Raw genomic sequence first — 15,468 nt, 5'->3', positions numbered from 1 at the left:
AGCCTTGGGTTTTTGAGTCTGGAGTTCAGGTAGGCTAGGCGGCGAGTGCATTGCAGTAGAAGTGAGGCTGGAGAGAGAGAGAGAGAGAGACAGCATTGCTCTGGTCCCGAGCTACATCTCGTTGGTCTCGACGCTGGCTGCGCGTACAGTTGTAAGCGTATCAGGTACCGTACACGACCGTCACGAGAATGGCAGCAGTAGAAGGCAACGATGAAAGTAAGACCTAGCCCTAGTACTCGTAGTGGTAGTACCGGTATAGAGTATGTCGCTGGAACGGAGAAGTCTGACACTCTTTGATGACATGACCGTAACAAGATTTTGCAGAGCCACCCACGGGGATGGTTTCGATCGTTTACTTCAAGCCGCACAGCTGTTAGTCGAGTCACTGCCCGAATCGGCAGCTGACGCTGTACACATGTGCCAGCGTGGCAAACTGTACAATGTCGTGGGATGATCCTTCACAACACCTATGTCTACACGTTATAAAACTAATTATTTTCACCACGGCATAGTACTGTAGTTTTGACAGTTCCATAGTGACTACAGGGTAAAGTGTCCGCTAAATGTGCTAGCGTGCTGTGGAGTACGATTGGAGAGAGAGGGGGAGCAATCTCACAGCGTTTTCTTGGAAATACCCTTCCCCAGAAAAAAATCCGCCGCTTTCCTGAGACAGATTCTTTAAAAAAGTTCAAATTCCATGTAGACTGAAACCTGTCTGCTCAAGGGACTTTGAAAATGTGGTCCCGTGTACAGGTGGTGCCCATATCCAGAGCCATCGGACGAGTGATAACATCCCTTTTGGTCCTAGTAAGAAAGGTCATTCTGTACATGTCGCCTTGACACGTCTTTACTGGAGTTGCTATACTGCACACCAATCAAGCATGGATTATTACGTCCGGGAAGGCACTGGGGGGGGGGGGGGGGTAATGAGTGAGCTGGGATGGCTGAATGTCATAGATGTAAAAAAGGGAGGAAGATTGCATGCACCGATAAATCCAAAACCCGGATGCATAGCCCTTGGTCCTGGGCAATGGTCTTGTTTCGAGTTTCATCTTGAGTATTTGCCGGACACAGCGCCTCTCCGATACGGTATACCCACAGTAAAGTGGAAGGTGCGACTAAAAGTATTCGAGGTGCTTCTACGAGTTAACTTGGATAGTGTGCACAGCACCAGTGACCAGTGCTGAGTACAGACGCCATAAGCAAGAAAACTACACCTCATGTACATTATATTTTGAACAGTTTGAGGGCTCATCAGACTGATTACTGGAAAGACAATTTCAATCCAGTAAGGCAATAACTCACTGCTTTACCGTCCGGCGCCGAAGAACGGCCAGGCTAGAATTTCACCAATTTTTTTAGAATGGTGTTGGCTGGATTATTTGCAGATAAGAACGGAAACCGTAATATACGCTATCATGTACACTCAGACGTATAACTCTGCATAAATGGACATGTAAGACTGTGCCATCGAATAGGAACGAAACTGCTGTGTTCACTAAAAATAAGAACGGGCTACGCTAGAACCCTGACCCCCCCCCAGTTCTTCGGCGCCGGACCATACTGTACGCACACTGTACACTGTACATGTACCTATACACACAGCACAATAGGAAATTAGAACGTCTTTCCAAATTTCTTAGAATGTCGGTCCGTGTGCGTGAGATATCGGGCTGTCGCCTGACAGACATCGTTGACAACCTTGGCACTGGTAGGGAGGATTTGTTCCGATGTACAGTTCAAATTCCGACCCCAGGAGCTACCGAGCAATTTGATCCTGCGCTACGGATAGTGAGCCGAGAAGTGAACGTAGCTCTGCTGAATTTCTGATGTACTGTAGAGGCAGACAATTTCGTCGGTCAATAATTTCGCCCAACTCCAAAGAAAGGGAGTTCGTGCGGTTGCACATTTCGTCCATTGATGATAAGAGTGTATAGAAAAGCTGCGCGAATCGACATTAGTCCGGCATTTAATTTAGTCCAAAAGCTCATTGGACGAAAAAGACGAAATTTAATTCCAGACGAATATATCTGCTTATACAGTATGTCAATTTACATGACTTCAGTTCCTTTGTACTTCAAGTACCTTTGCCCTTTATTCCGTTTTTTCAGATGACATGGTCGATATCGTTGATGGAGGACGCGTTTCTAAGTTCCTGCTCGGCGAAAAAGAGATCTGCTTCAATCCCAGTACAAGCAGAGCTGTATGTGCAGGTACGCTCCCGTCAATACTGTTCAGTTAAATTTTTCTTTGTTACGTTAACTCAACAGTACTGAGTACTTCTAAAAGAGAAAGCAAATCAGAAAAAAATGACGATGTAATAAATAGGAAAGCAATGAATAAGACAATAGGGCTTGAAAGTGAAAGACGTCAAAACGGCCAGGGAGTAGTAAGTTGACATCAGATTTCTATTTTTGGATCCACTAAGGTGTGACTTTGCTATTGCCTAAGTATGTGGGTGCATAGCAACCCACTCATGTCGCATGCAGGTGTGACTTTTATTTCGCCACCAGCTGTAACCCCGCCCCCAGTAGCCAAATCAGTCAGTTTCACTGGTTACATCACCTTGCTGAGAGTAAGACGGCTTGAAATGTGCTTGGATCCATACAAAAACTGGATCCAAGTGGATCCAATTTTTGAATTTTTGAAATTGTTGCTATGCTGTGACGTAGCACTTTCAAGCCCTATTGAAGCCGACATAATACCCTGATGGACTAATAAAATACAGAGGCAATATTCTTTGGTTCTGGAAGAGTGCTCAATGCCTGATTCAGGATTCAGGTTTTCATTGTGTGCCTTTGTGGACTAATAAAACGAGAAAGCTTGGAAGCTCAGGGCCCTACGCTATGCTTTTTTGCCTTGATGACCTAGACAAAAAAAGCATAGGGATGTTAGGGGCCGTCCGGGGTTACCGATTGTTTTTACAAAACGAAAAGTTTTAGTATTTTTCAGCCCCCACCCACCCACCCACCTTTTCTGCAGGTAAAACGAATTCCGATAAAAATTGATGTCAATTTTCGACACCCAAAAGTAACTGGGCATTCTCCATCAGCATTCAATAATTATTTTCAAAACGAAACTCCATCAAACCCACCCACCCACAAACGAAAACATTTCGTTTTGAAAATATTATTGGTAACCTTGGACGGACCCTTATAAATTCTTATAAATTTCTACTTTTTGTTTTTAGACATAACCTGGGATTCGAACCCGCTATCGCCCTGCATGCATCCCCCGATACACTTCGTATACATACTAATTCTTCCAAGTTGCTTCACGTTATGATCTTGTATTTGAAAGCCCTATTTGAATATGCATTGTGGCCAGCCGTCTTTGATTGTACGGTACGGGACAGGTACGGTCGAGGGTAATACGACATCATCTACCGCCTTGATGACGGCAAAAAAAGAAAAGGGATGTTATAAATTTTTCAATTTTCCTATTTTTTCAGGCATTACCTGGGATTCGAACCCGCACTATCGCCCTACATGCATTCCCCCATACACTTCGCATTCATACTCATTCTTCGAAGTTGCTTCACGTTAGGATCTTGCCTTTGAAAGCCCTATTAGAATAGTGCGGCCAGCTGTATGTGGCCAGCTGTGTTTGACGGTACGGTACGGTACGGGACAGATACGGGATAGCGCCAGGCGTGACACAAACACCAAATTAAAGCTGCGTGGACCCTGGCTAGCGCCAGACGTTACTGAAGTAGCGTCTTCTGCATGCCTACGGGAATAAAACTATATGTGGACTGATAAAATAAAAAAATATATGTGAAGTCGAATTCAGAAACGATTTTCTTCGCTGGTTATTGAATGTTACAAAGTGACTGCAGCAACAACAAGCTGCTGCTGCTCCACGCTGCTCACACCATGGTGACAATACAATCACCCTTGCACACTTGTTGTTACTGTAGTCACCTTGCAGCCTTTAATTAATGAACACATATAATTGGAGTGAAGTTGATTGTTCCAACTCGGTAGGAACACACGCTTCTTGCCGAACTTGACACTTGACTGACTCACCGTGTTACTAGTTGGAACAATCAACTTCATGACTATTACCGCCGAAGTCGCAACTTCTTAGTACATGTATGGAGCACACATGTATGTTCTGATTTGTTTTACCATGCACATTATCCGCTGTAGGTTCACCGATGACCATCGAAGAAAATCGTTTCTGAATTCGACTTCACATTATATTTCTATTTTATTAGTCCGTCATGGTATTATTGTCGGCTTCAATATTATTGTTTTATTCATTGATTTGCTGAGACTTCTTTCTCCGAAACGGCTCCTAATAACATGTCATAAGTAGAAAGAGGATTTCTGGACCTTGTACTCTACACCTTATGTTCCGGAAACCCAGGTTGAATTGGATGACACAAACCTGAAATCATAAGCTCAATATTGTCTACTCCGTAACCCGTTTCCAGAGGATTGCTGCGGACAAATCGGTTTCCGCTTTCATATTCTTTCATGCTTATTGAGAAAGTGTAGGGTTTGTTAGTTAGACTGTCTATATCCACCAGCTTTTACTATACACAAACTGTGATTGCAACCAGCCACCCATATTGTCCTCTCTTGCTCTGGTCCTCAGCAACCGAAGACCGGCTTGCGGAAGCCGCCGTGAAGTTCCGCGCCATCTTCCAGCAGCGGCTTGGCATTCCGCCGGGCAATGTTGTCACGCTGAGTACGAAGGCGCAGCACAGAGCTACCTCCGAAAATCTGGCCACAAATCTGAAGGCCTCGGCGGAAACGGTGAGTTGACTTCTGTCTTCTGTCTCCTTAGAGTGTGTACCGTCGCTTAGTGCACCCTCCGATCCAGCCCGTTCACTGCAGAAGAGGCGCATTTCAATTGTGGAGAGCTAATTTTTTTCTGGTGTGATGCAGTACATTGGTGAAACCGAAATCCGTTGATCCCCGAGCTGCACACAGTGCTCAATGTCACAGACACCCACACATTACCCGTACATCGATGATGTACTTTTGCTCCAGATCTCGTGTGAATCACACATATAGTACTGTTGGGCCCCGAAGAACGGACCGGCGAAGAAATTCACCAATTTTTTAAAAACGGTCTAGGCTGGATTTTTTGCAGATAAGAACGGAAGCCGTAATGTGCTTTTTGTTTGTACACTAGCATATTGTTAACTCATATCTACAACTGTGCATAAATGTACATGAAAAAGTGCACCACTGAATGAGAATAAAAGTGTTGTGTTTGCTAAAAATAAGAACGGGCTAGGCTAGAACCCTGACCTCCCCCCGCCTGTTCTTCGGCGCTGGACAGTACTGCACGTGGACATACTGATGTTTCCTTCCTCTGTGTTTGTCTGTGCACAGGTAGGCAGTGACGGGTTGCTTCTGTTTTCCTTTGCTGGCCATGGGAAGCGTGTTGAGGGCACTAGGCACGGTTACATGGTACCGGCGGCCAGTCTTGATGAGGACAGCAGTGGAGGTGATGAGCCAGAGAACCTCATCGGAGCTTCTCTATTTGATGAGTGCTTGTCCGGCTGCAAGGCGAGGTAAAGTAAGAGTACCGCCGAGACATCTGGTCGGTCGAGTTGCTCCCCGTACATCGGCACGTCGTCCCTACATCTCCTGTGTCTTGTTTTGCGTTTGTCTCCACATGTCTTTTGTAGGGCTGTGTTCCCAGTAAAAAAAGAAGAAGAAAAGTTCAGGCCTCGTTGCTGCATTCATCAACGCTGAAATCTGTGTACTAGCCTCTGGGACATAATGTGGATGTGTGGCGGTGGGTGGGTGTCCGTTTGCGTGCGTGTGTGTGTGTGTGTGCATGCACCTCTGAGCGTGTTCATGTGTGTGTGTGTGTGTGTGTGTGTGTGCGTGTGTGTGCGTGTGTGTACGTTCCTGCGTGCACGTGTTTGTGCATGTTCTTGTATGTGTGTATGCGTATGTGTACGTGGATGGGTTCGTATTTGAGTGTAATATTGTAGTAGTGATTACACCCATATTTTCAAAACTTGCTCCGATCGCTTCGATATTGGTCTCATTCGAATTTCACATCGTAATATAGGCAATCTGCGAGTATTATTCGAATCGGCCCAGCCATTCTGGAGTTATAGTGACTTGAAGTGCGCCAAGTTAGACTTTCCCTAGAAGCAGAAATGAATGGGAGTGGCAGGAGAATCGAGAAAATTTCAAGACAACTGACTGCACTCAGTGCATGCAGTGCAGTGTACAGGGCACACGGCTCGTTACTCGAACTGCGCGTATGATAGTGCATAGTTTGGAATGCTGGCGCAGAATAAATTCGCTCATAGAGGAAGGCGAAACCTTCTCACCACCTTGTTATTCTACATGGCCAGTAGCTTTTCGACGCTGAGGACGATGGAATAGTTCGCGACACTTCCACCCGACCAGAACAACCCGAAATCCATACCCTGAAAAAGCGCAGAGCGAAGAGCTCCTAAATTGTGTCGTATGTAAACGGGACTTCGGGTCTCAAGGGTACGAACATCTCCTCTCTCGGATAAAGCAATACACTCGATGCAATATACTGCAATTTGACCAGGCCACGCCGAAAACCACTGCGATGTCGGATTCTCCCATCAAAAGTATAGAAACTTGTTTTCAACAATCAGCGTCTGGGTGCGAGGGAGTAAATTCACTACTTATGGTGTTCTGTGAGATATTGGAGTATCGTCGGCATGTGCCGATACTGAGTTTCAATCATGAGACAGGAAGTGGCGTTTGGCAATTTGCAACTCCCGGACACGCCTGCATCCAAATAGTTACGTGCGTATTTAGAATCTTGTTTGTTTCCTCACTACCTCTTGATATCATCTAGCATTGCGTGCAGGGGACTGTGGTACATTGTACATGTGAATTCATTCATCTTCTGTTAACGAGTTTCTTGATTTCTAATCATACTTCCTTTTTTTGCAATTTTCTCCCACTAGAACGGCTCTACTGTTCCTGGACTGCTGCTTCAGTGGACGTCTATTACGGGACATACAAAGGTCCACGGCGAAGCTGAGGACGGGCGTTTACATCATGTCGGCTGCCGGTGACTGGGAAGCCACGTGGTACTTCTACACGCTGCGCTGCAGCATGTTCACGTTCTTCGTCTGCAGCCTGCTTGAACAGGAGGCCACGACGGGCGCGGTGCCGGTACGGAAAGCCGTGGAGCACGTCCAGGAGCTGTGTCCGGCTCTCGCCGCTCTACGCTACTCGTCCAGGGCAGAGCTGCAGGAAGTGGACGCTGGCATATCGCTGAAGCCCTTTCCGGAGCTATTTGTGAGTTAAACTTGTAGTGTCGAATTGTATAGCTTTACCGAGCACCGACACATAATGGTGCTCTTAGTGGCCAGTGACGAGAGGAATGTGAAATTGCTGATCGCAGCAGGGCCACGGTCGAAGAATGTGTAATAAGCTGATTACCGCCAATTGAGGTTGTGCCTTGCCTGGTAATAGGTACCTGAGATGCTGTTAAAAAAATGAATTGGGTGCATCTTGGGGAGCCTCCTCTCCCCACTCCCTCTCCCCCCCCCCCCTCCCATTGACCCAGACGGTATAGGACAGGGCCTGCACCTTGTACCTGCACTACTAACTCCCTTCATGTACAGTCAACTTTGTGTATAACTACACTCGGCGCGGCATCAGAAAAGTGTCCATATTCGCGAAGTGTCCTTATACTTGAAGTCTCATTCTAATTATGTATTACCCGTAGATGGGACTTTGCTCTGGGCATGGGAATTCTGTCGTTATTCGCGAATTGTCGTTATATCCGCAGTCGTTATTGGCAAAGTTGAGTGTACATGTACGTTTTCTGTATTGGCCTGCTCATGAAACGTCACACCGTTTGTGATTTCGGTTTTCGAAACTGTGCAAATATGCAATGTCATGTAGAGTGGTAGCACGTCAATCATCACACAACCATACGGGACAGCCATGTCGATTACTGCTCCACTGCATCTATGGCTTATGTCACGTGATAACGGCCATGTTGGTTTTTGCGGTGTTCCTGTCTGCTATGCTTGCCTCAGTACAAGCGACCGTCTTTCGACGAAGAGTGGGATCCGATATTTCAGCCATCGCGCCATGACCCTCTCTCAGTGGACTTTATCAACTCGTTGCTCTCCTTGGAGAAACATAACGAGAACCTGCTACCGGACACTCTGTGTCGCTGGTTACAGACATCAGCGCTACCTAGCCTGAAGACACTGTACCGGACCGGGTATCTGAAGCGAAGCAGCAGCAAGTACAGTCCCGTGTTCGCTTGCACGCGCAAGCTGCTCATCACGAGCGCTGCGAAAATCATGCTGGACCACCATCGCCGCCGTCAGTCACAGCATGCCAACGCTGAGGAGACCAACGACAGTGACCAATCAGCGCTGGCTATTGATGGTAGAGGTATGCCGGCTGACGCGGACGTCTTCTTGCGTGTTATGCAGTATCTCCTGTGGATCTTCGAGGAAACTGCGTCGAGCGACGAAACGACTGCAGAACCTGACAATGAAGTTGAGGAAAAGGTTAGTACCCTGTTCGTTCCGTTCATATACTTTTTCTTTCTTTCTGCCATAGGGTTGTCAAGTGCAACGTTTGATGTTACAGCTGCTGGCAAACAGACCAAGACCGAAAGTGTGTACATCACGATAGAAATACATAAACAAGAGTGTGCAACTCCGCTTGGATTGGCAAGAAGCCAGACTTTTTTGTTGGCGTCACATTATCGGGAGATCACGAGTCATACCGTACGAGGCATGCACTGAAAGTCTGTGGCCGTGCAAACTCGGCAGGGTTTCACTGAACTTCCGCTATGAGTAGGGTAAAATCTACAGAAGTGGAAGAAAAAAAATTATTCATTATTTTTCAAAATTAATGAGTAAAAATAGTTTTAAAACAGTCAAATACCCAAACTTGCGGTGAAAGTCGTATCCTAGTGCAGTGCAGATCGGCTATAGGGTTGTCGGCTATAGGGTTGTCGGCTATAGGGTTGTCGGCTATAGTAATATACCTCTTATAGTGATCGTATTCTCAAATTCATTTCGTAAACCACCCCATCCTATACATATCAGATCGGCTATAGTAATAATCGGCTATAGTATTATATCGGCTAAAATGATACGATTTCTTTGTCAAAATGATCTTATGCATACATTTTTCATCGGCTATAGTGATGATCATAAAAAATTATACATCGTACATGGCGAGATCTGATCGCGGCAGCCAGGAAGCGCTGGTACGACTATGATATCCCTCGGAGGAAATTCGAAATGTTTGGCATTGGCTGTGCTTGTTGTTCCGGGGCATCCTCGAGCGAGATCGGAGGCAGTAATGAGTACCAGCGCTGAAGCGCTACCATGGTCTCCGCCGAGATGTCGGAGAAGGCATTCAGGTAACAGCGAAGACGATCAGTGACGCGGAGATGCTTCTCTGTGACATACGACATCACGCGTCGATCGACCTGCCACTTGGAACGGTTTCAGCGGTGACGAGTCGAGCGATGGCGACCCAGACTGAGACTCTACTCCCACTAATCGATCCTGTAGATATTGTTCATATGCCGATTGAATGTGTTGAAGTGTTTCTCTTCCAAAAGAACACATTTGTTGAGCACAGCAACTCCTTGAAAACTCATGTCAAAAAGTCACGAAGTTTTTTTCCCCCACAGGAAGTACATGTAGCTCTGCACCGCGCGTACTGCACAGTCACATGCACAGCACACTTCTGCACGCTGCACTGATTCGAATGACACCATACACGCATTTGTCAGGCATACCTAAGTATGCATTATCGCCTATAGTAATAATTATATCGCCTATAGTGATATTTTCACGAAAATCAAACACCAACGCTAAAGCCGATCCGTACTGTACATGGCTTGCGCGTGCTTTGTGCAACATGTTATCATAGGCTCTGAAAAAGATGACGTCAAAAAATGTTTCCGCTGTGCACCATACCAGCTACAGAGTGGCACACTCTTGTTCATGTACTTTTGGTCACAAATACGAACATTTCAACATTATGTCTTGTGTTGCACAACGTCCTACTGTCGTCTGCAGCCCACACTTCAGTTCCGTCACTTTATCAGCATGGCAAAGTACTACTTTGTGACGTTGGCATGCAGTCTGGGCAACACGCGCAGTCTCAAGAAGTTCTGGCGCATGCTTCACGGTGGCCATAGCATTGTCTTCTGGAACAAAGCTGCTTTACAGGGACAGGTTAGTGATACCAAGGCTTTAGACATGCCAACATGCTGTTTGACTACATCAGGCGTAGTATCATCACCGTCCATGTCCAAAATACGCCGTATTTTCCGGAGTCTAAGCCGCAGCCAGATTTTTGTCACGAAATTCCCGTTTGTGGAAGTGAGTGAGTAAAAGTTTGTGTACGTTTGTGTTTGTGTTTGCGTGCGCGCGTTTGTGTGTGTGTGTGTGTGTGTGTGTGTGTGTGTCTGTGTCTGTGTGCGTGCGTATGTGTGTGTGGTGTGTATGCGTATGTGTGTACGCATTTAGATGTGTGACTCCTCTCTCGGTCTCTATATAACTTTGTATCTCTTTCTCACTCTCTCTCTCTTTTTCCCTCTCTCTGTCTGTCTGTCTCTCTCTCTCTCTCTCTCTCTCTCTCTCTCTCTCTCTCTCTCTCTCTCTCTCTCTCTCTCTCTCTCCGTATCTCTCTCTCTCTCTCTCTCTCTCTCTCTCTCTCTCTCTCTCTCTCTCTCTCTCTCTCTCTCTCTCTCTCTCTCTCTCTCTCTGTGTTTGTCTGTCTCTCTCTTTCCCTCTCCCTGTATGTGTGTCTCTCTCTGCCTTTGCATCTGTCTGTCTGGCTGGCTGCCTGTCTGTCCATCTATCTGTCTCTCCTTCTCTCTGTTGCGTACACAGATACCTCTCCCTGAGTATCCTGCAGCCCTATCTAATGACATATCATTGGCTGACGCTCTGCCACCTGACCAGGATGAATCGGACGAAAGTGAATCTGACCTGCTACAGGATATGACGGTACGGACCATAGTTGAGTTATACTTATAAGAATACCAAGAGCTATTGAAAATATGCTCAGCACACAGAGGGCACATCACTTTCACAAATTGATGTTATGCATACATATGCAGCGTGGAATAATCCACCCCTGGTTTTCCTCTCATGTACAGTGGTTGCGTGACAGGGTAGAAACAGTGAGTTGGTCTAGGACCAGGATTGAGATACGAGAGGTACATGTTTTGTTTTAGTGTTTTTTGTTTTTCTCTACAAAATCCACATATCTCCAGACACTGGGGTGAATGATGGAGTGTGGTGGTGGGGCCCATTAGGCTCCGCCGACCAGAGGTCTCGGCTTCATAGCTCCATGGACGCACCAAAGGGATATTGGGTGGGGAGGATTAAATTGAAAAAGAAAACAGAAGAAAGAAAATGGAAAGATTGTATTGCTCAGTGAGCAAAAGAATAAGTTGAATATTGATGTGAACGCTGTTAGACTTTTAAATTCAAGAGGGGACTGTCCGTGAGAAGAGATTACATGTATGTCCAAGCAGGGTAGGACACTGTACCCTCTTACTCGCGTATGCTCTGAGTGGCCCAGTTCCAGTTCGTTCTGAGGAGATGGTGATAAGCTGCTGTCTTGAACTTTTGAATGTTCTTTGGGTGAAATGGGTGGGGAATGATAGAGGTAGGCAGCTGGTTCCAAATTGGGATGGCGGAGTGGGGAAAGGCTCGGCTCACATTGTTCCGGGAATTGGCAGGAAGAACATTCTGTAACTGATGGGGATGCGCGGTGGACAGTCGTACAGCCTGGCGGGTGAGGCGTGTGGTCCTGGGTTGGTGTGTCGGGGGTGGAGCCATTCTCGAGAGAAGAGCGGGAGAATTATCGCAAAGGGCTTTATACAGGAGGCAGAGGGCAGCGATGGTGCGGCGAATTATGAGGCTAGGAAGCCAGCATTGCGGATGTATTGCCTTAATGGCTCGCTCCTGCACCCAGTCCAGCCGATTCAAGTGGGAAGGAGCTGCCCCCATCCAGACGATTGGGCAGTACTCCATAACCGGCCGGACAAAGGCTTTGTAGGCTCGAAGCCGGGCAGGAATAGTCAGCAAGTGAAATGCCTTGCGCAAGGCTCCAAGTCTCTGCGTTGCTCGGACTACAACAGTTCGGATATGCTGGCTGAATTTTAGCTGATGGTCAAACGTGACGCCGAGTACTTTGATGGAGGGCTGCTCCTCGACAGGAGTTCCATTGAAGACAATGGGGGGTATTGGCCAGTCCCGACGATGGTGGGAAATTGTAAGGGCCTGAGATTTGGCTGGCTCGAACTGCACTTTCCAATCCGAGCCCCAACTGGATACTAGGTCGACAGCAGCCTGGAGTACTCTAGCGTTGTCAGGAACAGCAGCGAGCGTTGCAATTTCGGCATATAGGGTTGTGTCATCGGCGAATGAGGCAAGGTTGGAGCCGATTGGGAGGTGGTCTTCAAGGTCGTTGACGTAGACCAAGAATAAGGTGGGCCCCAGGATACTGTACAGTCAACTTTGCGTATAACCACATTCGGCGGGGCATCAGAAAAGTGTCGTTATTCACGAAGTGTCGTTATACCCGAAGCCTCATTATATGTATACAGGTAGAATGGACTTTGCTCTAGGCATGGACATTCTGTCGTTACTCGGGAATTGTCGTTATATCCACAGTCGTTAGTAGCGAAGTTGACTGTAGATGTGCGTCGTTTAAGTCCTGCCTAGGGTATTTTTTTCAGCCGTGCTGTTACCCATGGGAACTTGTGGCCAGACGCAAGGGGTACATGGATGCGGGTAACGGAGTTTCGGCACTTGGGCTATTGGATGTAAAACTTGTCCCCTCGCCTACTGTTAGGCACTGGATCTGCCACTGGGTTTCCGGGTGTTAGCGGCCGCTGTGAGCTGCAGTGGGAACGGAGACAAAAGTGTAACCTTCAGTGGGTTCTCAATACATCAACACAGCATGCGAGCGCAGCAGCAACGAAACATGCACAACGCATGCTGCCATATCTACAAATACGACACTGTACGCATGCCGTATCTTCCACTTATACCATGGCTGGTGGGGAGGCTTATAGTGCAATTGTACATATGGATGCATGTGAATGTTTGTTTGTTTTTGTTTGTTTTGTTTATTTACGGATTCTACAGAGGTAAATGGATACCTATCATGGGAGTCTCACCAAACCAATATAATTTTTAATGAAAATAAAATTATGTATGGAGTGCAAAAAACTCAAAATGTGAGATTTTTTAAGTCACAGGAGAGATGTATCCATACGGAGACCAGATAGCGTTCTGCACACTTTGCTCGCATGCCATGGGGCATGCAGCCTGCTCGCTAATATTCATTTGAAAGCCTGAGTACAGCACTCGTACGTAAAAGTCCAGGAGTCGGATTTCAGCTGCCATGCACAAGCACTGTACAAGCGCACTGGCTCCAAGCCACTCAGCAGAATCATCCAGTCTGCTAGGTGGAGAATGTTTGGCCACATGCTTCGACTAGACACCTCATCCCCGGTCCAGCAGGCTATGTCAGCATACTTTCAGCCAGGAAGCTCAGGGTTCCGAGGCCGCCCGAGAACAACACTCCCGCGATCCATCAACAACGACCTGAAAAATTCCAGATCCACAAACTCCCTCACATCACACGAGGATCTAGTTGCACTGAGGCAGCTCGCCCAGGATCGTCCAAAGTGGAAGGAACTAATGTGTGCTGTGTGTAATGGCTGAAGTTATACAATTACACTAGATACCCTTAACAATAATAACGGATACAATTACACTAGATACCCTTAACAATAATAACGGATACAATTACACTAGATACTCTAGATACTAGATACTTGGTACTCTAGATACTAGATACTCTAACAATTTTATCAAACATTATGATAATTACCACATCAAATGCTGCGGAGACCTATCCAGAATCGGCAATATGCTGGCCCTGGCCTGGAGATCTGCAACTATAATCAGCTTCTACTTTGCAACACTAACGGATTAGTCCCCTTTGTCGATTGATGGATCAATCGGTAGATTCGGCTCTGTTTTTCTTTCCTTTCTTTCTTGTTTTGAATTGTACGTTGAACTCATTGGATTTCTTTGTATTCTGTATCTCGTTATCGTTATATTTCCCTCTAGCCCTCTCGCTTAGGATGAGCTTTCTTTTTTATGGCAGCTTAAGCGAAGGCTATATACCTGCTTTATGCAGGTTGATGCCAACGCGAACAAGCAAAATAATAATAATAATAAATGCACCACAGTACACCAGCACCAGTTTGCTGGCTCCTCATTCTGAGTGCTACAGGCAAGGGTATGTGAAGAACTGCCTTTGCCAGATTGAATTTAGAAGGTACTTCTGCGCCTTGATCCTTGAGCTTTGGAGCGTTTCCACTGATACAAAATCTCCCAAAGAAGGTTCGTTATATCCAATTTAAAATTGTGGCTTTAAATTAATCTCAAGGTGGATGTGTTTTGTGACTGTTCCACTTCGCTGCATTGTTTCACCATGGCAGGTTGTCCGTGACAGCATCGAGAAGGAGATATCTTTGTTGACTCAATTCAAGGAGGCAGATAAAGCATCATCCTAGCAGAAGATGGCGACGAACCAGCAAGACGGGTAACTGAATCCTTGTCTGGTATAGTGGCAAGATGGAACAATAGCTGCATATACTTCGTTTTTTTACATTGAATTATCTGACCCTTGAGTACTTTGCAAGTGGATATGTTTGCCGGGAATATTTTCGCCCAAACAAAAGCAGTGTGTCTGTTTCAAATTTCATTTCCGTCCGTGGATGTTGTCATGAATAGAAAGGCCTCGGAAAGTACACCTCCAACAATGCAGGCTGAAAACTTTTAGGATGGAAGTGTGATGAACTTGAATTCCCAAAGAATACTCCTGGTGCCCCAGTATATCTTTCGAACATTTTTTTGCACTGGCCATTCTTTGCTACATGTTATTAGACCAGCTAAGCTGACGGCGGACAATACAGTATGCACTGTGCTGCTTTGATGCTACCCATCGTACATGTATGCTGCTGTGGTAGAAGTATAAGGGTCTCGTGATAACACTGGTCTCATCCCGTGGCGCTTTCACTACACACCAAGGTATGACATCACATGGCGTATTTCCAACATGAGTTGGCCTGATTTCAGAATTTTTTTATTTTGTAAATTTTTGACGCACTATGAATGTGTGCTTGTGCGTTATTATCTGGCGTTGCCAATGATCAACCTGACATGGAGCAATGAAGCAGAACTGTTCATACAATCAAGATGCTCACATTTTCGCTAGAGCACGGGCCGATGTCCGTGCGCCAGTATGGGTGTTGAAGAGGCAGCAGCCTGCTGCATTGTGTGTGTGCTTTTCTGGCCCGACAGTGGCCCGGGACAATGTGTAGTTATTATTATACGAAAGGCATGCCATTGTCCACATAAGGACGACATACACAGGCTTCTCTATGTGTATGAATAGTATGATGCTGAGAATCATTCAA

General features: G+C 46.3%; 1 protein-coding gene across 1 annotated transcript; it reads left to right on the top strand.

Annotated features, from left to right (window-relative positions):
• Nucleotides 1–15,294, top strand: LOC135824487 (uncharacterized). Its single transcript, XM_065337221.1, has 9 exons — nt 1–216; nt 2,112–2,213; nt 4,603–4,763; nt 5,349–5,530; nt 6,926–7,262; nt 8,012–8,497; nt 10,031–10,189; nt 10,850–10,966; nt 14,488–15,294. Exons 1-9 carry the CDS (start codon nt 189–191, stop codon nt 14,560–14,562), a joined length of 1,647 nt encoding a protein of 548 aa, XP_065193293.1. The 5' UTR covers nt 1–188; the 3' UTR covers nt 14,563–15,294.
• The last annotated feature ends 174 nt before the right edge of the window (nt 15,295–15,468 follow it).

Source organism: Sycon ciliatum, chromosome 9, assembly GCF_964019385.1.
Source record: "Sycon ciliatum chromosome 9, ocSycCili1.1, whole genome shotgun sequence".
Lineage (NCBI taxonomy): Eukaryota > Metazoa > Porifera > Calcarea > Leucosolenida > Sycettidae > Sycon > Sycon ciliatum.
The sequence above is the reverse complement of the archived record's forward strand: the minus strand, read 5'-3'. Positions and strand labels throughout refer to the sequence as shown.